Here is a 23,203-nt window from a genome sequence, read left to right on the forward strand (position 1 = left end):
GTTACATTAGTTATTGTATTTATCAACGTGATCTAAGAATAAACAATACTTGTACAGCAGAATGTTTTAATATTAGTTCAATCTTTACTAATGCATTATTAACATTAGTAAATGCACTGTGAGTTAACAGAAACTAGCAAAGAACAACTGTTTTTCCAATAACTAATGTTAACACAGATAATTAACTAGATACTGTGATAAATGCACTGTTAGTTGTTTGAGGTAGTAAACACATTAAAGGTGCAGTACGTGATTGTCTTCAGATACATTTTTTTGTTGTGCTGGTTAAAAGTCTCTACAAATTCCAATAGTATTAATTAAAATAGAGGATCTAAATGTATTTATATGTATTTTTTATATTCTGGGTGAGGTGTAGAACAAAAAAAAAGGTTTATCCAATTAAATATTGTCGGGCCTATGATTCCCATAATTCTAATAAGTAGGCCAAACTGTCTGTCAACAATAGTAGAGACGAGTGACAGCGCTAAAAACTAATTTTTACAATCCTAAATGAATAGTGAAATCACTTTTGCACGCTGGAGGAAGGATGACACAATGGCTGAAGTATTTCATTTAGATAGGTAATGTTAAGTTTTAAAAGTATTTTAGTCACGCAAAGCTTTGACTATATTCAGTTTCATAAGGACCTTTTACAGCATCGATAATGTAGATTTGTATTTAGTTTAACAACAAAACATCAGTTAATAGCGCTATTCCACCTAGCCTGCTTTACTGAGGTAAAGTTGGTTTTAAAATCAGATTGGTTCATTTTTGAACAATGACAACCTGTGACGCACTCACAGTATTGTTTACAATTCTAATTTGAACATTCGCTCTGAAATAGCATGTAAGTATGGCTTAGTAATAAGTGTAATCCTGCATCCCCCTGGCCAACCACTAAGCATACAGCAGTCGCTTTAGGACAAAGCGTGTGAGAGAGTAAGACTGATGAGTGACACTGATGAGAGAGTGATGACATGTTTTGCTTGCTAACTACATATATGAAAACGAGCTAGATTTAATACAGTTTTTTTGTTCAGAATTGTAGTATTGTAAAGTATACTATAAAGTTTTCTAATTGGTGAATGACATGATCAAGTGGGTCTCTGCCATCCTTAATTTGCATGTTCACGATTTCAGGAGGCATGGCTTGGACAACAGGGAAGGGATTGTATTTAAAAGATATTATGCTAACCAGTTAGCATTTAGGCAGATGATCTTCTGCACCTTTAACTAACATTAACTAATGTAACCTTGTTGTAAAGTGTTACCATTCAAATTTACAAACAACTATTAGAATTAAAATAAATAGGGTCAAATGTTATTTTGAAAGTATTCAATACCTGGAAGTGAAATATTCCGGCATATTGCTGATGGAAGCTCTGGCCATGAGGAACCACCCGTCGCAGCAAGGGTTCGTTTAGTGTAAGGCACGCAATGGCCGCCAGCAGCCAACAATCACCTACAGTTATTGTGTTCAACAACAACAAAAGTGTAGTGAAACAGATGAGATTATCAAATAACGCTTCATTACAGCTTCATCAGTAACTCATTTGCAAAAAAGCATAGCCTTTTATTTGTGGGTAAACTGGTGTGCTTTGGAGTGTGTAATGGTTTTGTTCTGTTGAAGTACAGCAGTTTCTTGTATTACCTAGAGCCCCTTGGCAGATGTCAGTGCGTGTAGCCCCATCTACGATAAAGTGTGGGTCAGAGCAGAACTCCTGAGGTACACAGAGAAGACCTATGGGTCAGACAGGGCATAGAAATCACTGGAATATCTCTACTTACTGACATATAAATGGATTTTAACAGTTACATTCAATCAGCTATCCAAAGTGACATACAAATGAGGATAACTGAAGCAATCGGCCAGCAAAAGTGTGGTGAATGTTACACTTCAAGTAGCAAGGGCTTCTTCTTTTTTGGCTTTAAAAAAAAAACACAGATACAATAGAAATAGAATAGAGAGTGCTAGTGTTTTATTCATCTCTTACAAATAGCTAAAGAGGTATTTGTCAAGGTAAAAGTCCTTAAAGGTGATTTCACGCCTCTTTGGGTTGGCATCACAATGTGTCGCTTACAGAAGACAAGCTTCTGCAAACACAGAGGTTTGAGGTAGTGAATTTAGATAAAGAGGTGCACAGACAGAAGTCATTTTGTAGGCAAACATCAGAGTCTTGCATTTGAAGCTTATTTTGACCTTATTCTGCAATGTGGAAGTGTGCTCATTTTTCTGAATGTTTTAGAACTTCAGATTCAGTTTCCTACGGGAGAAATGAATAATAAATAGCAGAATGGTTAAGCTACTTGCTCTACAAACAAGTGTGTTCACGACTAAAAAGTATAATAATATAAGAAGAAATAATAATAAAAGAAAATATCAGTTTGAAACATCAAGCAGCATAATAAGCAGTTAAGGTCTAGAAATCAATGCAAGTAAATGAGACCAGTTGCAGAGGCTTGATTGTGCTGACTGGAAGACCTGCAAAGAGAGCATTGCGATAGTCCAGTCAATATAGTATAGGGGCCTGAGCTGTGTACCATTTTTTTATAGGAATGGTCTAATAATTCGGATATTATTTAAGACGAATCTACAGAAATGGTCTGTTTTTTATTTCTATTTTTTTATTAATCGTCGGTCATTTTAATAAATCAGCACATACAAATACAGTCTCAGCTATACAGTAGGAAAAAAGGGAAATATGCTAACAAGTAAACAGGATAATATAGTCAGGCTAGGAGCTAAAATATATACCATAGAATAGAAAATCACGAGAAATTATTAATGTGGTGCCAAAAAGTTGTCCATAGCTTCCAAAAGACTTTTGATGCATATCATAGGTGAGTTTATCCAATAGAAATAGAGTATACTTGAGACAACCACATTTTAAAGGCGGGTACCTGAGGAGATAACCACAATAGAATATACATTTCTTTGCCAGACAGAACAAGATTAAAAACGAATGCTTGGTGTGGGAATCCAACACATCCTCCACTCCACCACATAACAACTAAAATTCCAGAGAAAAACAAAACGCTATCTTAAAGAGTCCTTGTAGAAAATCATGTATTTCATCCAAAAAGAGATGATTTTGTCACAATACCAGAAACAATAAAGGAATGTTCCTTTGCATTTATTAAGATTGTAAATCTTTTTAGGCCTATGAATGTAAGATAAACTCTGTTAATGAATTTATAATTGAGCTCATGAACACTCAATGGAATACATTCAGAAAACGAATTGTTACATATTTCAGACCAATCTGTATCTTCAGTTACGCGACCCAAATCTTTTTCCCAAATGCTCTTCAAACTCTCAAAGGAAGAAGTATATGAGTTAGACAGAGCTTAGTATATTTTGGATATTAGTCCCTTGGAAAATTGCTTGTTACAATTTGCTCTGGCTGCAATCTCAGTTTACCCTCATTGGACAAAGACTTAATGAAATGATGCAGCTGAAGGTATTTAAAAAAATAAATGACCTGTTTTAATAATGTGATCTGTCATTGAAAGTAGTTATGTGTGATTTGCTGAGCTGGATGGAGACATTCATGAAGAATAGATCAGTGGTGATGAGTTGATAAGGAAGTTAAATGACTCCAGAAGGATCCCTCTGAGGCACCCCTGTAGATATTGCGACTTGGACATTTCACCCAGAAGGATATATCTGAGTGATATATTGAGTCAAATGTGAAAGACTCAAAGCACTGAGGTGTCATGTGGGTTGACAGGACCATTTTATTACTAGTTTTCTTTTAACTGTATTACAGTATTTTGCTGTAAAAGTACTATTAAAAATAATTTCAATTTAATTTGTTGAGTAAATGATGAGAGTTTTTGATTTGGATGAAATCTGCCGCTTTAAATATTATGCAAATATAAATGCAGATTGAAGTATGTGAGAAAGTGAAACACTTTGCATTATTTATCCATGCTAATTTATGCATATTAAGTTTTTATCATGCTTGGGTTGAAATGTTAGCACGCACAGACTCTACAGACTCTCACCGTTGGCCTCATCCAGCGCACACCTCTGGTTTTGCTAGAGTTGGGGCCCAGCTCCTTGAATCCTAAGGATGACTGCTGGGCTGGGAAAATATCATCCTCAAACAGATGTCCACTCTGAAGGCAGCGAGTACGCAAGGACTCAAAATCCTGGCCCAAGAATTTCAGGGCCATGTGGTTCTGTCCAAATCCCTCGTTTCGGTCCCACTCACTCCTCAAGCGAGCAGCAACTCCCATGGCACAAATTGGCTCCATCCTTGAAGACCTGTCAGAGACACAAAGTAAGGACCACTGCTGTAACACATCACATTATGTCAATTATTTTTTTCTTTGTCCTTTTCACATTGTTAGAATTATTTATGTATTTCTACGTCATAACCATAGGTATTCACATTTAAGAGCAGATGTAATATGATATGTTTTTGAAATGATAAATAGAAATCAGGGGGAACAGTCGTACACTCATTATGTTTATAGGGGGTAAAGATAACACACATACTCCTGTTGACAATCTGGAGAGAGTGTAAATACAAGATGATATTATATGTAACAGTATTGTGACTTACCTTAAAATAGCACTATCCAAATCCTGAATATGACTGTGGAACGATATCTTGCACGGTTAACTTATTGCATAGCTTTGTCCCAGCTTTTACAGGCTTCTAAAAGTGACTGCAGTGCGGAGCGCGTGCTCGCGTGCGTGTAATGGTTCCAAATTATTTACAACCACACGAGCAGTTTTAATTCCTCAAGGGGGCGCCAGGAGACCCTGAAAGAGGATACTCGAAGACCTGCATTGATATTTTTTACTTGTTGGAGACATTTGCACATTAGAATTTGATAGACTGGTCGCCTAAAATAACCTATATGTTTTTACTTCAGAATGCCTTGGTAAATGACTATGACCAGACTAATGTCCACCCTGACAAACGCCAAAAAAGTGACAGATGCATGACATTTCTTTCTTTCTTTCTTTTTCTTTCTTTCTTTCTTTCTTTCTTTCTTTCTTTCTTTCTTTCTTTCTTTCTTTCTTTCTTACTTTCTTTCTTTCTTTCTTTCTTTCTTTCTTTCTTTCTACACTCTTTATTATAAACAAAAGGCATGTGGTAAGAGAACACGATAATAACAGCATAATACAAAAGTAAAGGACAAAGGAAAAAATCAAACTATTTTTAACGGAAAAAAGATGGTAAGTAAATAAAAAATAAAAATATGTTGAATTATTATAGATCATTGGTTCTCAAACTGTGGTACATGTACCACAAGTGGTACACAGGCTTCCTTCTAGTGGTACGCAGAGGGATCGCTGAATAATTCAAGTAAAAAAAATGAGCACACTTTTAACTCTTTTAACGTACGATAACAACGATGTGATCAGGAAATTGATTTTAATAGGCTAAACTTTTTATTTTGATTTAATTTTTCTAATGTTTGCTATGTATTCTATCATTTGAGGTTATTTTCCTCCCCATACTTGTAACGGTTGTTGGGGGCATACATTGTAAAGTTTTTATCCCAATGTTTACAAGTACAGTTTAATCATTTGTTTCTCTGACACACATAGCCTACTCTAATGAGCAGTAAGCAGATCTAGTTTCTAATTTAAATATGTAAATCCAATTCATATATTTAAAATACAAGTTAACATCTAATTTCAAAGATATACAAATAAGTCATACATACATGCAACATATATTTCAAAATTTATCAAATATGTATATAACCTAAATTTATGAGGTGCAAGAAACATTTGCAGGTTTTGATAAATAGGCTACTTTATGATAATACTTTACATTTAAGTACTGCAAAAGTTTTCTTTTAACTTTGTAATAACAGTGCCATTTTAATTAACTTTTAAAATCACATTTTAATTTAAACGTTGACTTACACCGGGAGCAGAGCAGCATGTCAGCATCAAGCAGGAGAGGCGTGTGCGTGGGGAGCACGTGTTTGTTTTTTTGGCTCATGTGGGGCCCACTTGGGCTGGCCCGCGTGGGCCCCACCTGGGCTGGCCTGCTTGGGGCCCACCTGGCCAAGCCCGCTTGGGCGCACGGGTATGTTGTTTTTTCTGCGCACATGCTCAGTTTGCTTTTTGATTAAACTACATTGCTCTCACCATCATTAGTTCGGTTGCACAAAGAGAATAACATCTTTATTCCTTGATTACCAGTCTTAATAAATACACTTGCATATAAAGTAAATTGTACCTCAAAGCATTTACTGGGGCCCTAGCAATGTTTGCTGGGGCAAGTGCCCTGAATCCACCTGGGCAGGCCCGCTTGGGGCCAACTGGGCTGTCCCGCGTGGGGCCCACCTGGGCAGGTGGTTTAACTAACGACAACAAAATTTAGTAATTTAAAAGAAAATATCATACTTAAGTTAATATTTGATGCTTTCTGTGAGTTTTTTTTAATTTAGCACTTTTTTCTTTTCCTTTCTTTTCCATTTTTCTTTTGTTATTTATTGTTCTTAATCACTCTGTAATTGTGTGAACTTGTATTTAATTTTTTACAGATTATTTCCTGATTTATATTGTACATTTCTTAGTTTCTAAATAAAAGTTTTACATAAAAAAATCAATAGACCTACGTATGATATTTGGAACAATTTAGGCTTCACTTTTCTACAGCAGAAGGGAATGGAGAAAGGTTGACTATACACTGCCTGACAAAAGTCTTGTCGCCTATCTAAGTTTTATGAACAACGAATAATAACTTGACTTCTAGATGATCATTTGGTATCAGAAGTGGCTAATATGCTAAAGGCCTCTAGCTTACACTTATTTGACCAAAAAAAAAATATATATATATGATCATACCTTGATTTTTAATTATTTAATTAGAACAGTATGGTCTGACTTTGCTAAGACAAAAGTCGTCACTTAACAGAAATAATGTATAGCATATAAAGTCATGGTGTAGTGGAAAAAGATCTTATATTGTGTATGACTTCCATGTGCTTGGAAGACTGAATCCATACATCTCTGCAATGACTCAAATAACTTATTAATAAAGTCATCTAGAATGGCAATGGAAACATACTTGCAGGGGTCCCAGAATTCATCAAAATTCGTTGGATTCATCTTCAATGCCTCATCCTTCATCTTTTCCCAGACATGATCAATAATGTTTATGTATGGTGACTGGGCTGGCCAAACTTGGAGCCCCTTGACCATCTTTGGTTTCAGGAACTTTGATGTGGAAGTATGAAAATGAAAAGTATGAGAAGGAGTGCTATCCTGCAGAAGAATTTGCCTTCTCCTGTGATTTGTAGTGTAATGGGCAGCACAAATGTCTTGATACCCCAGGCTGTTGATGTTGCCATCCACTCTGCAGATCTAATATTGAATGTAACCCCAAACCATCATTTTTCCTTCACCAAACTTGACTGATTTCTATGAGAATCTTGGGTCCATGCATGTCCAATAGGTCTTCTGCAGTATTTATGATGATTGGGATGCAGTTTAACAGATGATACATCTGAATAATTGACCTTCCGCCTACGAAGAAGTAAACAAAGAAGTGAACTTTATAATATTTACTAAGTTATTATTTAGACAACAGACATTTAAGGCTTGTAGTCTCACAATGCAGATTTATTGACTGCAGGAAAAATTAACAAAACGTTAACTTCTTCTCAAAATGCAAGGCATATGACATACAATACATTTACAAAATATGTTTGTAAACAATATAGACTTTCAACAAATGTGAATGACTGTGTCCTATGCACCAATATTCTGCTTTTCTACAGTATACTTTATCATTTAAAAATGAACCTCAACCAATAGACTAAAATATCTCACTATTGAACATAAAAACACTGCTTGGCAATACATTGACTGTTTTAAATGTCTTTCAGTTTGGAATATGTTCAAATGAAATGTTTATTGCCCAAAAGGGGGCAGTAAAGAGCTATAATAATGTGACTGTCATCTGACTGTGCTTTTAAACATGACCCATATTGCTCAACCTAAGGGGGAAGAGAGAGAGAGAGAGAGAGAGAGAGAGAGAGAGAGAGAGAGAGAGAGAGAGAGAGAGAGAGAGAGAGAGAGAGAGAGAGAGAGGTGAGAGAGAGAGAGAGAGAGAGAGAGAGAGAGAGAGAGAGAGAGAGAGAGAGAGAGAGAGAGAGAGAGAGAGAGAGAGAATCAACAACATCCAACATGTATTTGTTTATCTGAGGATTCTGGGTGTCTGATTATAACTCAGATGAGAGATAAAACCAGAACAGACTAAAGCAAACAAGTATTTATCTTTCATTCTTGATTCTCTTCGTCAAGCATGCAAAATTAGGCTTTCCTATCAAAAGCTTCAAGGGAAATGGGAATGTGAACTAGTGTTGTGAAAGCATTTTTACTCACAATTTCCAGAACGGTCTTGAAATAGACCTTATAACCTTTAGGGAATGTGTATTCAGCTTCAGCTTTATCCAGAAGGATTAAAATGCAGCAAGTGTAAGGAACTCAGAGCTCTTTTTGATTAATCCTTGGCAGTCTGCATGTTTCGGGACTTGATGTCATGAAACTTCACTTCTCTCTGGCTCCAATCTGTCAGGGAGAGATAAACTACAAACAGTGCCAGCGTGGGTGGCTGCAGTGTTTTAGGAGCTGCCACTACCATAATAGATTCAAGTGGGTTGTGTTTAAAAAAAGATAGGAAGAGAGCTAGAGAAGGAGATAGATAAAGATAAATTTACGATTATGACGTTATATTTTCTGCCATTTCAGAATGGTTTCAGTTGATTGAAGTGGCAGTCTTTGCTGATTTGCTCATTTTCTCATATAAATGTACATGTTGAGGAGTAATGACTAATGCTGCGCCTCAAACTGATAGTCACCTTGTGTATCACATGAAAATAAATTATAAGAATTCCACAAATAATATCTACATGTACTTTAATTAACAATGACTGCCACCTAATAAAAGGGGTTCTAAAGAGCCGTTCACAACAAACTCACATGTTAGTGCACACACAATAATAATAACAACATAATATAAAAAATAACAATTTCAATACTGACAATAGTAATAACATCATCATAGTTGTGTCAACATAGTTGTGTTTTTTAAATAGAGTTAACTTGTTGACAAAGGTTCGGCGGCAGAACCAGGCCTGACTTTGTCTCCTCAACCCAGGGGTGTCCACACTCGGTCCTGGAGGGCCGGTGTCCTGCAAAGTTTAGTTTCAACCCTAATCAGACACACCTGGGCTAGCTAATCAAGCTCTTCCTAGGCGTTCTAGAAACATCTTTGCAGGTGTGTTGAAGCAAGTTGGAGCTAAAATCTGCAGGACACCGGCCCTCCAGGACCGAGTTTTGATACCCCTGCCTTAACCAATCACCTACTCTCTAAAGCCCTTTAGCACTGTTCTTTTTGTTCTTCCGAACCCACCCTCCCTCTTTTTCCTCGCCTCCTATTCATAATCCCACAACACTCTTTTCACTCCTAAATTGAATCGGGGGGTCCAATCACTCGACAAAAATATTACAAAGACGGTATCCCCACTCTGAGTCTCTGGACATCATCTTAGGATGCCGAATCAACCTACAGTACCTACCTGTTCACTGTTTATCTTCTTACTTCCCTTCCCCTTCATCCTACTGTACTCTTACCATCCCCTTTCATCCCTACATCTCGACAATAAAAAGTCTAGCTCAAAGTGTGGCGTGGTGATGCTGGTGAATTGTATGTAGATTGTGTCAAATCAGCTTAAGTTCAAGCAAAATTGAAACAGTGTCAGTCCAGTTTTCACAGTTGAGGTTCGGTTCAGTTCAGTGTGGTTTAATTTTCACTGCTGAAAGTCCAAACGCTGAAAAGCAAATCCATCAAAGCACAAGTCCCAATCCAAGTAAGCCAGTGGCGACAATGGTGAGGAACAAACTTTACCAACTGACGAAAGTGAAGGAAAAAAAAAGAAACCAGGCTCAGTTGGGGACGACCATTTCTCCTCTGGCCAAACTTCTTGTGCAGAGCAGCAGTATTAGGATAGGCTGAAGAGAAGACTAGTTTTATAAGTTACACTGTAAAAAAAATCTGTAAAATAACAGTTAAATGACTGTATATTTTAACAGATTTTTTCCGTATACACGTATTACGGGTGTTTTTCCGTTTATATACATTTTCGAATTGCATTGTGGGAAGGGGATCGCAGCTCAGGCAGCGTTTGATGGACATCGGGACATATTTCTTCCTCTGTTTTTTCCCTGGTAAGTACGATTAATAAAACATATAACAATATTTTAGTTAAAAGACTGCTTTAATACCTTTTTATCGTTATTTAAAATGATTTTGTCTTGTATGAAGTGCCCATGGAAAGTACAGCAGTGAATTACGTTTAATATTGTTAATAAGATCAGACTTTATTTCATTAAGATCAAACTGAGCTATGAGTGGTTAAATGTAATTTAAACAAGCATTTACCTAATGATTTTTTACCTTTTTATGCGTTTTCCTCATCAGTAAATATGGTATCTGTTCATTTACAGTTGTTTGTCCGTATTTTTCTAAACTGCCGTGCGCGGGAAGTGACGTGACGTCCCAATCACCCACTCACTCTCTCTGCACCTGCGTGAGTCTGACTGGATTAACGGTAAACGTCAGCTTGTCTGTGAGAGTGTGAAAGGTATGTTAATTATTTAATAGAAATATAAATGTTTTCTTTGTACAGTGCATTGAACAAGGGATAGCATTCAAAGTTTGTGACACTGTGTAGTTTGGTTGATATACGTTACCTTTAATGAACACTAACGTCAACGTGTTTCAAACGCTCGTAACACCTGACCGTCTGTGTTTGTTTGCATATTAATAACTAATTTCATATTTTTACTGACGTTATCAAATGTTAGCTTTAGTTTGACCGACGTATTAAGGCTGTGTGACCGAGTTTCAGTGGCAGCTTTTGCTGGTTTTTAAGTAACGTTAAGTTATAAGTTATACTCGCGTGAATTGGAGAAATTTGTAACTCGGTATGAGTGGAAATACACACTCGTTAAGTTATTATTAGTGGTGGGCCGTTATCAGCAGTAACGTGCTGCGTTAACGCGAGACTTATCGCGCGATAAAAAATATATATCGCCGTTAATCTATTCTCAACGTTGGGTTGGGAGCTGCAGCTCATGGGTGACTTTCATACTTTGACATTTTACGTTAGCGCGGATGTATACCTGACAGGTGAGCCGTCTGACAAACAAGTGCCCTTCTGAATCAAATCAGCAGAATGCCTGACTTTAACTGCAGTTCGGCAGTTTCACTTTAACTCATGAACATTTCATTCATCCCGCGTGACAAACTGGGGTAATAGACGCAAATAAGAAGCAAGAACTGATGAGAATGTTATGGAATTTAATAACGCTCGCCAAATGGAACGAAAAAAAAACTTCCGCATTTCGCGACGTGTGTTTGTGTGTACAGAGATAACAGAGTGATACAGTAAGTGTGTGACATTTAAAAGTATTTATAGTGTTTACACTGTCATGCGTTTTCGGCCTCACATAGCCTACAACGTGTACCTTAAAGCACACAATTAAATGTTTGTTGTAGTCGAGTTGAACTGTCATTGATATTTATTTATTCACTTTTAAGAACCTCAAGGGCAGCTAATATGAAGATATAAAGATGAGTTGTTCTTCCACAGTCTTAAAATTCTTCAAACTAATTGTCAGTTCGATTCATTATAGCAAATAATACTTTCTTTACTATTAGGAGATCAGGAGTTTTATTTGAATAAACCTTGATAATAGAGTGAACTACACATGGTGTTATCGCAAATGAAATCTTTTAATGTAGATTGAATGAGTGTTATTTTTGTTGTAGGTGTGTTGGTGTAAAAATTGATGCTGACTGGTTAGTACTGCATTTTTAACCATAACAATAATGATTTATATTTAGCATTGCATCTATTGTCATTTTACCAAGAATGTGTTTGCTCTTTCAGAACTCAGGCAGTTGTGCTGGACCTTCTGTACTTTATACAGGAGATGACAGTAAACTTTCAAGTTTAAGAGGTAAAATGTTCAGGGTTGTTCAGTTTGATTTTGAGTGTTTTGTAGATATAATGTTCACTGATATATGATATAAGATTTGCTTTATGTTTATGTTGTCATTTTGGTTATAAGTACAAGGTACAGGTACATTTTCACAGCAATCTAAATTAAAATCTTAAATCTTACATTCAATCCAAACTGAATTTAAATTAATATGGACAAATTAAATAAAATACACCTGGGATTTTAAATGTTTTCATTTTTTTGTTATTTACAAAGTTTAAAGTTTAAAAGTAGACTACCTGCTGCATGTTTCAAACTGAATGAGTGTTATTTTTGTTGTAGGTGTGTTGGTGTAAAAAGTGATGCTGACTGGTCAGTACTGCATTTTTTAACCAAAAAAATAAACAATGATTTATATTTAGCATTGCATCTATTGTAATTTTACCAAGAATGTGTTTGCTCTTTCAGAACTCATGCCGTTGTGTTGGACCCTCTGTACCTTATACAGGAGATGACAGTAAACTTTGAAGTTTAAGAGGTAAAATGTTCAGCGTTTTTTCTGTTTGGTTTTAAGTGTTTTTGTACATATAAGGTTCACTGATATTTTGCTTTGTTGACTTCCAGGTTCTGTAATTTTGGATATAAGTACAAGGTACAGGTACATTTTCACAGCAATCTTAATAAAAATATTAAATCTTACGTTCAATCCAAACTAAATTTGAATTGATATAGACAAATGAAATAAAATACAGCTGGGGTTTTAAATGTTTTCATTTTTTTATTATTCACAAAGTATGTAAAGTATAAAAGTAGACTACGTTGCATGTTTCAAACTGAATGAGTGTTATTTTTGTTGTAGGTGTGTTGGTGTAAAAATTGATGCTGACTGGTCACTACTGCATTTTTATAAATAATACAAAAAATAAAAAATGATTTATATTTAGCATTGCATCTATTGTCATTTTACCAAGAATGTGTTTGCTCTTTCAGAACTCGGGCAGTTGTGCTGGACCATCTGTACTTAGTACAGGGGATGACAGTAAACTTTCAAGCTTTAGAGGTAAAATGGTCAGGGTTTTTTTTTTATATTGATGCTTTTATTTTTATTATTTGGCAAAACCAATTTCTTGTACCTATATTTTTACTAAGTGTTTACATGAACACATTTTGCTTCAGTAATTTAGAATTTTGTTAACATGTATTCAAACTAAAAAGTACTGGGTTGATGTGGGTGTTTTATCTGGGTTTTTTAAGCTGCTACTATAATCTGTTAAATAAACCAAGCAGTTATTTATTATTATTATTTATTTTTGCATCATTTGAAATGTTACAAGTTCTTTATTTTGGTAATGTCTGCTTAAAGTGATAAGGAAATAACTGGTCCACTGCTGAATCTCTTTTCTTTTCTCTCTTAGCCACCTGATGATGAGAGAGACAATTTCAATGTGGGCATCTTGATGGTGAGCCAGGCCTTCATGCTAATTTTGTGACCGTTTAATCTATTTAGCGTCATTGTAATAACATTATTTCAGGATGCAAAACTGGCTAAAAATCAAATTTAAATTTCAACATTAATTGTATGATAGTGTGGTTGATTTAACATTTTATTTAATGTTGGGTTCATTGTAAAAAAAAAAAAAAGATTTAATTTTGGTTAAATAAATGCTGATTTTGGGACAGTTTTGTCTATTTATCATCATAGAATTACCATTATTTCAGGGTGGAAAACTGCCTAAAAATCAGTGGTGACTTTTTAACGTTGTTTCAATGATAGTTTGATTGATGTTTTAACATTTATTCAATGTTAATTTAACGTAGGTTTGCTCTCTGGGTAAGAACTAACTTAAAAAATGCGAAAAACTTATGTATGTGCCACTTGACTTTTGTATCACATGTTATTGGCATGTTATGGAATTTAACTATGGCAAATAAGTGAGAGGAGATGGAAAGCTATGATGTCTACACGTTTTCCTGAAACATTTTCAAGGTCAATTCTTTCTTGTATAAAGATAGTGGAAAAGAAAGAAATGTAAAACAAAATGGTTTGTCATTTTTTTTAATTTTGTTTTCTTTCCTTTATTGTTTTTTTTTTTTGCCTTATTTTTGTTCTTGCACTATAATTATTTCTTGTAATATTTGATTAAGTAAATATATATATTTTAATTTCTTTTAAATTATGTAGCAGACATGTATTTGAATAATTTTACATAATAATTATAATATTTATAATATTATTTATAATATTAATAATTTAACATATAGGTGTGCATATATGTACCCATATATGTACATGTAATATAGGAAAACAGCCAATTTTATATTTGTCACATATTTCAAAAACATAAATCAAAACCTATATTAAACCATATGTTTATATAGGTTCTTTCCATGTGGACGTGTACAAGACCCAACACACAACTCACTTTTCTTTTTTTCAGAAGAAGAGTCCACAGTCACAATAACAAGATCATTGGGCTGTCCCCTAATTGTGGTGAGCTACATGTTTAGTCTCTTATGTGCTAAACATTATGTAGCCTAAGGAAGCAGCCCTGACTCTGGAGTTTATATGAAGGTCTGTTTTTACATTTTTAAGTTTATTTCATTTTTATAAGACAAGTAAGTTGATACATGTTTGTTGTATTTACAACAGGAGCATGCTGAGTAACTATCCAGAATGTAGGTCCAAAGCAGAAAAAAAGAGCACCAAGCAGAAACATACCATCTAAACTCCTTCGATTCCTGTCAGACCAGAAAGACTTTCAGAATCCTTGGAAGATTTAAAGGTAATTAAGCACACTGGTAATACTTTATAATAACTAAACACTATTGATTAATTTATTAAGCATTAGCAAAAAGTTCTGTTAAGCATTAACTCTACATTAATAGACCTTAGTATACAGTTTATAACTACAGCTGCAAATGCTGTAATCTTGACTTATAAGCACATCTATAATGTGCTTAATGATTTTGTTTTTATATTTTGTTAATGATTAATTTTTCATTACTAAATTTAGTATAGCATTATTTACAAACCAGTGATTTAAGAATAGTTGGTGTATTTTTTTTTTAATCATTCAGAATGTGTAAGTAAATGGTTAATAAACTATTCAAACTAACATTTATATATCTTATTATTCAGGCATATAGTAATAGTTGGGCAGCACAGTGGCTAGCACTGTTGCCTCACAGCAAGTAGAGCTCCGGGTGCTTAGGTTTCCCCCACAGTCCAAAGACATAAGCTATAGGGAAATTGATTAACTAAATTGGCTGTAGTGTATGAGTGTGTTTGTAAATAAGTGTGTATGGGTGTTTTCAAGGGCGTACTCATGCTATCCACAGTTGCCTTGAAACTGGAAGCGTGCTTGTCTCCCCGACGACCTGCACTCACATTTCATTCGAGCCTGAGCATGCTTACATCATCAATAATGCACTGTTCAGTTTAACAAGTGCTCTCACTCAGCACAGTGGAGATTTCTTTATATTGTTATATCGTTTTAGTTGTTCAATATGCAGTGACACGCAGTCAAATATTTCGCCGAACAGATCAGCCACTTTTGACGCTCATAAACAATCAAAGTCAACGTGCTGCAGGTACTAGGAGGTTTGCTAAAGGTGCAGCTGTTGTGCAGTGAGGGGTTTGTGTCTTTAATCTATGACAGTTTGCAAGGGACTTTGATTTGGATAAATTAATCACTATTACTGTTCAATGAACGCAAACCCCTTACTGCACCACAGCTGCGCCTTTAGCAAACCTCCTATTCCTGCAGCACAAGGAATTTATGATTGTTTATTAACATCAAAAGTGGCTGATCTGTTCGGCGAAATATTTGACAGCGTGTTACTGCATCCCAAATGACTAAAACAATATAACTATCTATAAAACAATATAAACAATATCGATGATGTAAGAGTGCTCAGGCTCGAATGCAATGTGAGTGTGGGACGTCAGGGGAGACGGGAGGGAAGACAAGAGTGCTTCGGCCTGGTTTAAGGCAACTATACATAGTGTGAGTACACACTAAGCTGAAGGAAAATACATGAATGAATTGTAATAGTTATATTTGTAAATAAAGTACAAAAAATAAGTATATAAAGTATATACAATATTTATTTTAATAAGTGCTTTTGTTAACTTCATCCAGTTTTGTAGCCTAAAGTGAGGATTGTTTATGCTTTGTAAATCCCCTTATAAATCACAATTAAAGATTCAGTTATATTCTAAAAATGAAATTCATTTTATTGTATTAAATGAAAAATAAATCTTATCTAAAATAAAATTACTGTACAGTTTAAACATAGCTAAATAACACTGAAATGTTGCATCGTAATATCATTAAATTATTTTAGTGTTGTTTTATCCAGTTTTATGTTATATTTTGGCACTCCAGCTATTCAGCAAGGTTTCATATTTACAGTAATTACATTTTTTAGATAAGACTGTTTAGATAAGAATGTTCATTTGATACTGAGCCTTTAACTGTCGTTTATAAGGATTTATAAGTCATGAATAATCCTCACAGATTAGGCCACAACTGGAAGAAGTTTTGTAAATAATGCAATATTAAATATAATATTATATATATATATATATATATATATATATATATATATATATATATATATATATATATATATATATATATATATATATATATATATAAATAGTAATTTAAAATCAATCATTAAAGTTTGATAACACAATTATTAAACTGTAGCTGTAGCAAATTTTGCAGCTGTATTTATAACCGACTGCTAACATCTATTAATTTAGAGTCAATGCTTAACAGATAATGAATTCACTATTTGCTAATGCTTCATAAATGAATCATAGCCTGTAGTTATTATAGTGTTACCAGCATAGTTTGTTTATATTACTGTTTCTCTCTTGCATTATTGTTCCGAATATTGTCAAAAGTACCTACACTTTATTTTGAAAAATCTTAAAGTGATTTCTCACCCAAAACTGAATAATTGATAATTCATAATTTACTCACTCTTGACATTTTAAACCTGTATGACTTTGTTTCCTCTGCAAAACGCAAAATATCATATTTAAAGAATGTTGCTCCTATTTCTCCTACTTTGTTCTGTGGAAGTATGTCAGTCAGACAGGCTTGAAATTACAAGAGTGAGACAAGAAGATGATGATAAAACTTCCATTTGTGTAAACTATTGACATGCAAGGAATCACCTCAGTTGTAAGTGAAATGTCATTAGTAATGTTTTTTTGTTGTTGTTTTTGTTTTACAGCCATTGAAGTATCAGTATTGGAGCGGAAGAAGACCCAGTTGTATCGTCTGTTTCCTGCCATCTTGCAGTTTAACCTGGTTTCTTAATGTAAAGTACTTGTAATTTGCCCACTTGTCCTCAATTATCTTAAAGCTAACATTTAAAACTAATTTGCTATGAGATTATTTGCCAAGACCTCTCACTGTGTGATTCACATGTCAATATGTATTATTGTGTGTATAACTAGCTATTTGGAATTCAAATGATTTGTATTCATTAAAGAATCTGTTTTAATTGCAAAGTTGTTTTTGTACTAATTGTATGTTCACAGTTAACAAACTATTTACTGCTTCTTTACACATACAGTATAGAATAAATGTTTTTTTTTACTATGGTAAACCATTAATAGTGTATTTCCCATATGTATATGTTTATCCTTACCAACTGCCATTTCTATGCTGCTTGAAGAGCATTAAATTAGTAAAATAATAATTTTTTTACAGTAGGTATCCCATTAAAACAAAGAATCTGTTCATTTTTTCACTGTGTATATATACTATTGAAAAAACAAAAAAGTCCTCTTTTTACAGTAGGTATACTATTAAAACACAGAATCTGTCTGTTTTTTTACAGTAGGTATACTATTAAAACACAGAATCTGTCTGTTTTTTTACAGTAGGTATACTATTAAAACACAGAATCTGTCTGTTTTTTTACAATAGGTATACTATTAAAACACAAAATATTTCCGCTTTTTTACTGTTGGTATACCCTTAAAAACACAGAAAATAACCGTTTTTTTATATAGAAAACCCTTAAGTTACTATAAAATGTTTCGTTATTTTACAGTAGTTTAACCGTCAAAAAACGGATATTTTGTAGTTTTTTTAATGTGAACACAGTCAATTAACAGAAGTTTTCCGTTTTTAATTTACGGTAAAATATTTGTGTAATGAGCTGCCAGTACATTTTACCGTTTTTTTACGGAATTTTTTTTAGAGTGTAGGGTTTGGGTGAACTATTCCTTAAAGTCAGTTACTGGGCCCATCAAGGTCAAATTAGTAGGCCTATAGGCTAATTCAAAATTAATTAACATTAACTGGATAACAATTAATTAACTCCAATACTTATTCTATGATAAAATAAAGACCTACATTTTTGATTTGGCTAAGCAGATGTCTTTGCTTCTTTATCAACCGATAGCCTATATAAATCACAGTGCTATGTCTGCTTTCATTACCTTTAAACCTAAATATCTTTAAATATTTTTAAAACTTAATATTAGGACTTCACATTTAAGTGAAAGCGACGCGGTGTTCAACCCTCGCTTGAAGTACGCGGGTCACGAGAGGCGTTGCTTTGCAATATGTTTTTAAAGAAGAGATTTCCGCTTCCTGCTGTTGTTTTAAACGCTCATTTGATCTCTAGCGGTTCACAAGCCCGAAGCTGAAGCGAGTGAAGTGAGTGAAGTCTCCAATGAATCCACTGCCGAGCGGAGGCGGGAGCGTTAAGAGCCTCGTGCCATGAAAGTGTCATCATTTGTACGGACTGCACGCACGAGCGAGCGGATAAACCGACCGACACCGGCGGCAGCGCGAATACCCAGACTTCAGCATGTCGGAGCGCGGAGGACTTCAGCAGCAGCAGAGACCGGGAGTTCCGTCTCCCCACCTGCAGCCTCTCAGGACGGTCACGATTTCTGCCAGTCGCCCGGTTCAGATGAACCTGTTTGCGACATGGGAGATTGACAGCTCCTCTCCCAGCTGTGTGCCCAGGTATGCCGCTGTTTACTGGTACACATGCGCTTATTTGTACATCCGCCAACTGAGCTACTTTTTAGCTGAGTAAATAGTTAATTCAGATCACGCTGCTCTGGAGATCACATGAAACGGTGGTTTCTTACTTTAGACCGTGGGTTTTCAGCCTTTACACACAAAGAGAGAGAGAGAGAGAGAGAGAGAGAGAGAGAGAGAGAGACTTAAAAGCCTTTTGAACATATGTCTGCTTGTACTTGTACCTGTGTTTAAATTAACATTACTGATTAATAATTCAACAGTGTCAAGTTCACTTGTTACTGTTCTCTAGATAAGTTAGTTGTGTTTAAATAAGTATAAGTAGATTAGGTTTAGTCAGTGCTTCTTCAATATAGATTAGTAAAATATCCTTTTATTTGAATCACACTTCAGCAATACTCAAATCAACCTCTTTTAATTTTTTTTGACTTACCATTATTATTTTAGTAATTTAGGTTTGGGACCTAACTGTAAAAAATCCTAGTTGCCCTAAATTTTTAGCGGAATCAAATTAACCTTATGAGTTCATTGAACTTGTATTAATACAGCTTGTGTAACAGAGTAAATTAAGTTAGAACATGCTTAACTTAGTTGAATAAGTTACACTGACCTAAAAACATATGCTGTCAGGACTACTTGATCATATTTTTGTGTGTGTGTATGCAAATAAACCTAAAATAGATTGCTAACTTTAAAATTGGTCATCATTTAGTCTCTGGAGTTTTTTTCAAATTTGAATTTCTCACATTATTGAACAAAAAGTTATTATGAAGAATGCTAGTAAGCAAGCTGCTGATGCACTGAGTTTCATATGTATGTAAACAACTGTATGTATCTGCCTGTGTGTGGTGTGTGTTTTTTCATGACATATCAAACAGTTTGAAGTAGTGTTGTGTAATTATTTAGATGTCCTGATTACTTTGGCAAGCACTCAATTTGATTTAAGATCCTCATTTAGTTTTCAAAATTTAATTTGATTCAATGAATATAAATTAGAACGATCATCCAATGATGAATATTAGAAGCAAATTAAATAATTTTAAGGTACACAAATGAAAAACCAATAGATGACTGAATATGGAGTATACAGAATGTGGAAAAGGATTGATTTGTTACTTAAGAATGAATAATAAACCAACTACAATAAAAAAATAATAAATTACTTCCCCCCACCACCCTGCCCTAGTTTGCAAAAACTTATGGACATTATTGTGTGTGTACTGTGTACAGTATTATTGTTATGCATGTAACAATAAGCTGATAACTGACTGCTAATCTTTTTGCATCACGTTCTTCCTGCTATATAAAAAGAACAAGCGGAAAGCCACTAAAAACCACATGTTCTCTATGGAGTCTTCATTACATTTGTAGAGTGGGATTGTCATCCTAACTCGTTGCTGCAGTACAGATAAACCAAAAGAGCTCATTTAAAAAAATATGCATATTCCCTATGAAATGCATTCAGTATATAAAGGTATATGCAGTTTAATATTCCCCAGTGTTCAATCTCATTACTTGCATGAAGAGATTGGGATATGGAAATGTAGAGGAGGGGCTTTGGAATATTTCACGCAGAGAGTGGAAGAGTAAGGCACCATGATCTAAAGAGGCAGACTGTAAAATTGGCCAACAGAAAAGCAGAATCCATGACAGATGTGGAGAATAAAGAGCATTATTCAGCTAACACTGTCTCTTACTGTGACAGTGACTCCATGATACTTTCAAAGGCCTTTTGAAATTAAGGATAGCTTTTTATTTGTTCTTTCCATTCAAACCCATCAGTAAGATAAGATTATTTTTGTATGTAAACCCTCAGTGGATGTTCTAATATATTGCTCCACCAGAATCTTGTATAAGATCACTGAAAGGTGAGATGTGTGTCCGGTTTGCCCCTCCCAATTTCATTACGTATGTGTTCTCGAGTTGCACTCTAATGCACAGGGACAGACTTGTAAGTGAATTAGACCCAGGCCAGTTCAATATAGCTCACTCTAAAGAGAGGACTGGCTTCATACTGCTATTATGTATTAATGCCTTATCTTGTTGATCTAAGCATAAGCGCATGAGATGTTGCGTTTGGGTAATGCAAGGCCACTGCTAAAGCGATAAAAAGAGATCAAGCCTCATCGTGAGTCAGAATATCTAAGCAAATTCAGAAAGTCAAAGAGCTTATGTAAAAATAAAATATTGAAATAATAAAATATGGGTGAAACCTTCCAAACTCTTCATTGTGTATGTGTGATAACCATAATGCAAGGCTCAGCTAAAAACCCATGTCTTCTGTGATCACCTAAATGCCAGTTAACAAAAACCCGGACCCCCTCTTCCCCCCCACCACACCACATGACAGCCACAAAACATTATGCAATTCTGAGTGTGCCTCTCACAGGTGAGTGGGCTTGACAAACCACCTGTAGAAAACACTTTTTTATCGCTTTGAAACTTTAACCGACACTTCCACCAGTTTTGCACATTTGCTTCAGACATTTTCTTACAATCACTCCATATATCTAAACATAAAAAAACGAAAGAAACAAAAGATGAGTGGCCTTGACAAAAACCACCTGTAGAAACACTTTTTACTCAACAGAAACTCCTCCTTACTCCAGCACTTAATTCACTGAGTACTAATAGATCCTTTGTATGATTAGCACTTCTTGTGTGTATTGCATCTACTGTAGTTGAATTGCTGAATGCCTCTTCAATTGTTAGTTGCCTCTTCAATTGTTAATGCCTGGGGGGGGGGGGAGTAATTTATTATTTATTATTTTTTATCACACTAACTGTACCCCAAAAAAAAAAAAATACTAATACTACTAATACTTCCCTTCTTAGACTTTACAGACCTGAAACTTGCCTATAGCACTTATTCATTGTTGCTCTTAGTTGTGTAAATTGCTTCCTTGTCCTCATTTGTAAGTCGCTTTGGATAAAAGCGTCTGCTAAATGACTAAATGTAAATGTAAATGTTAGTCGCTTTGGACAAAATCATCCGCTAAATGTAATGTAAAAGAAATAATTCAAACTTTAAAGTCTGTGTGAACCGGAAGTTGCTGAGACTTTTAGTATTTTGATGTACTTCCAACTAAAATGGAATTTTGAGTAGGAGTGGGGCTTTTTTTTTGCGCATCATTCCAACATAGTAAACTTACTTTAAAGGGACGTGGTTACGAATATTGTGGCTGAAGCAGTCAAACTGATGTCAACAAAGAAGAAATGGCACACCAAATGCCAAAGCAAACGGTCAGACTTTGATTGAAGTTTAACGAAACAAACATCTTTTTTTCCAGTGGATAAACTAGCACTGATTAATTGTTCACCTAAAGATTATTAATGTGCACTAACAATTTCTAAATAAAAATATAAAACAAAGATTTTATATAAAATGTGATATATATTACACATATATATGTATATTCAAAACATATTTTATAGCCTTTGTTTTTCTTAAGTATTGAAATAAACAGTTGGATGTTGTGTAGTTTATGCAGTTAAAGGTCATTTAGTGACCATATTTAAAATTATATAAATACTATGAGTGATTTGTTATATATAAAATCTTCAAAACAAAAATCACCCTGCAGTTCATGTGATTGCAGCAAAGTGACTTATTGGTCCCAAATATTTGATAATTTCATAATTTCATGTAAATGCCAGGATAACACTGGTATAGATGTTTTTTTTTTTATCAAAGTTATAAAAGGTTTTAAAAAATTGTAGGCAAATCATTATGAACAATTCTCTTCTTTTATTTCATTGTGAATCTTTTTTATTTTTTATTTTATTTTTTACTGATGACCATTAGATTACCAGCAATATTAACTGAAGTAGTAGTTTAAAAAAATAGATGCTATATATTATTTATCATTTAGTTACTGTACTTGAATCCTGTTAGACTCTGGAAATGATAAAACACTTTATTTTTGTTGTATCTTTTTTCTTGATTGTATTTATAGATTGTTATGCCTGAAAACACTAAACTCATGCAAAAACAGAAATACACTGCAAATAGTAAAGATCCCAAAGAAAATGTGTTGAGTGACTCCAAAAAGTTTATAGATTGTTATTAGATTTTTTGTAGATGCAAATAGTGAACATTAATCCATCAATCTCTGACTAAACAAATGCATGAAAATACTCACAATACATACAAATACAGAAATGCACATAGCACAGACCACAACGAAAGATG

The 23,203-nt window shown here is 34.4% G+C and overlaps 2 protein-coding genes and 1 long non-coding RNA gene across 12 annotated transcripts in view; 2 read left to right on the forward strand and 1 right to left on the reverse strand.

Annotated features, from left to right (window-relative positions):
- The window catches only part of si:dkeyp-50d11.2, a 195,899-nt gene extending 191,190 nt beyond the window's left edge, over positions 1-4,709 (reverse strand). For 4 of the 5 annotated variants that reach the window (XR_012397211.1, XM_073935978.1, XM_073935976.1 and 1 more), the window contains exons 1-4: positions 4,572-4,709; positions 4,009-4,270; positions 1,652-1,721; positions 1,344-1,462 (exon numbers count right to left, since the gene is read on the reverse strand). Coding sequence is in view for 3 of the 5 variants with exons in the window: in XM_073935978.1 (XP_073792079.1) it covers positions 1,344-1,462; positions 1,652-1,721; positions 4,009-4,260 (441 nt within the window). In the remaining 2 variants the exon portion in view is untranslated. Of the gene's footprint in view, positions 1-1,343; positions 1,463-1,651; positions 1,742-4,008; positions 4,271-4,571 lie in introns of all 5 variants that reach the window. The other variant, XM_073935977.1, reaches the window with a different exon arrangement.
- A 5,423-nt stretch (positions 4,710-10,132) lies between these two features.
- Positions 10,133-18,221, forward strand: LOC110439060 (uncharacterized). 6 transcript variants are annotated; one of them, XR_012397215.1, is made up of 13 exons: positions 10,133-10,210; positions 10,490-10,626; positions 11,817-11,846; positions 11,938-12,007; positions 12,332-12,361; positions 12,458-12,527; positions 12,614-12,641; positions 12,849-12,878; positions 12,980-13,049; positions 13,405-13,449; positions 14,428-14,561; positions 14,640-14,772; positions 17,240-18,221. It is a non-coding gene; the product is annotated as an uncharacterized lncRNA (long non-coding RNA). The 6 variants fall into 6 exon arrangements; XR_012397216.1 differs by having other exon boundaries at positions 14,431-14,561; XR_012397217.1 differs by lacking the exon at positions 12,849-12,878.
- Positions 18,222-18,617: 396 nt separating this feature from the next.
- The window catches only part of pacs1a (phosphofurin acidic cluster sorting protein 1a), a 50,422-nt gene continuing 45,836 nt past the window's right edge, over positions 18,618-23,203 (forward strand). The window contains 1 exon segment of the mRNA NM_001098748.1: positions 18,618-18,993. Coding sequence (NP_001092218.1) covers positions 18,833-18,993 — 161 coding nt within the window. The 5' untranslated portion in view covers positions 18,618-18,832.

Source organism: Danio rerio, chromosome 21 (genome assembly GCF_049306965.1).
Source record: "Danio rerio strain Tuebingen ecotype United States chromosome 21, GRCz12tu, whole genome shotgun sequence".
Taxonomy (NCBI): Eukaryota; Metazoa; Chordata; class Actinopteri; order Cypriniformes; family Danionidae; genus Danio; species Danio rerio.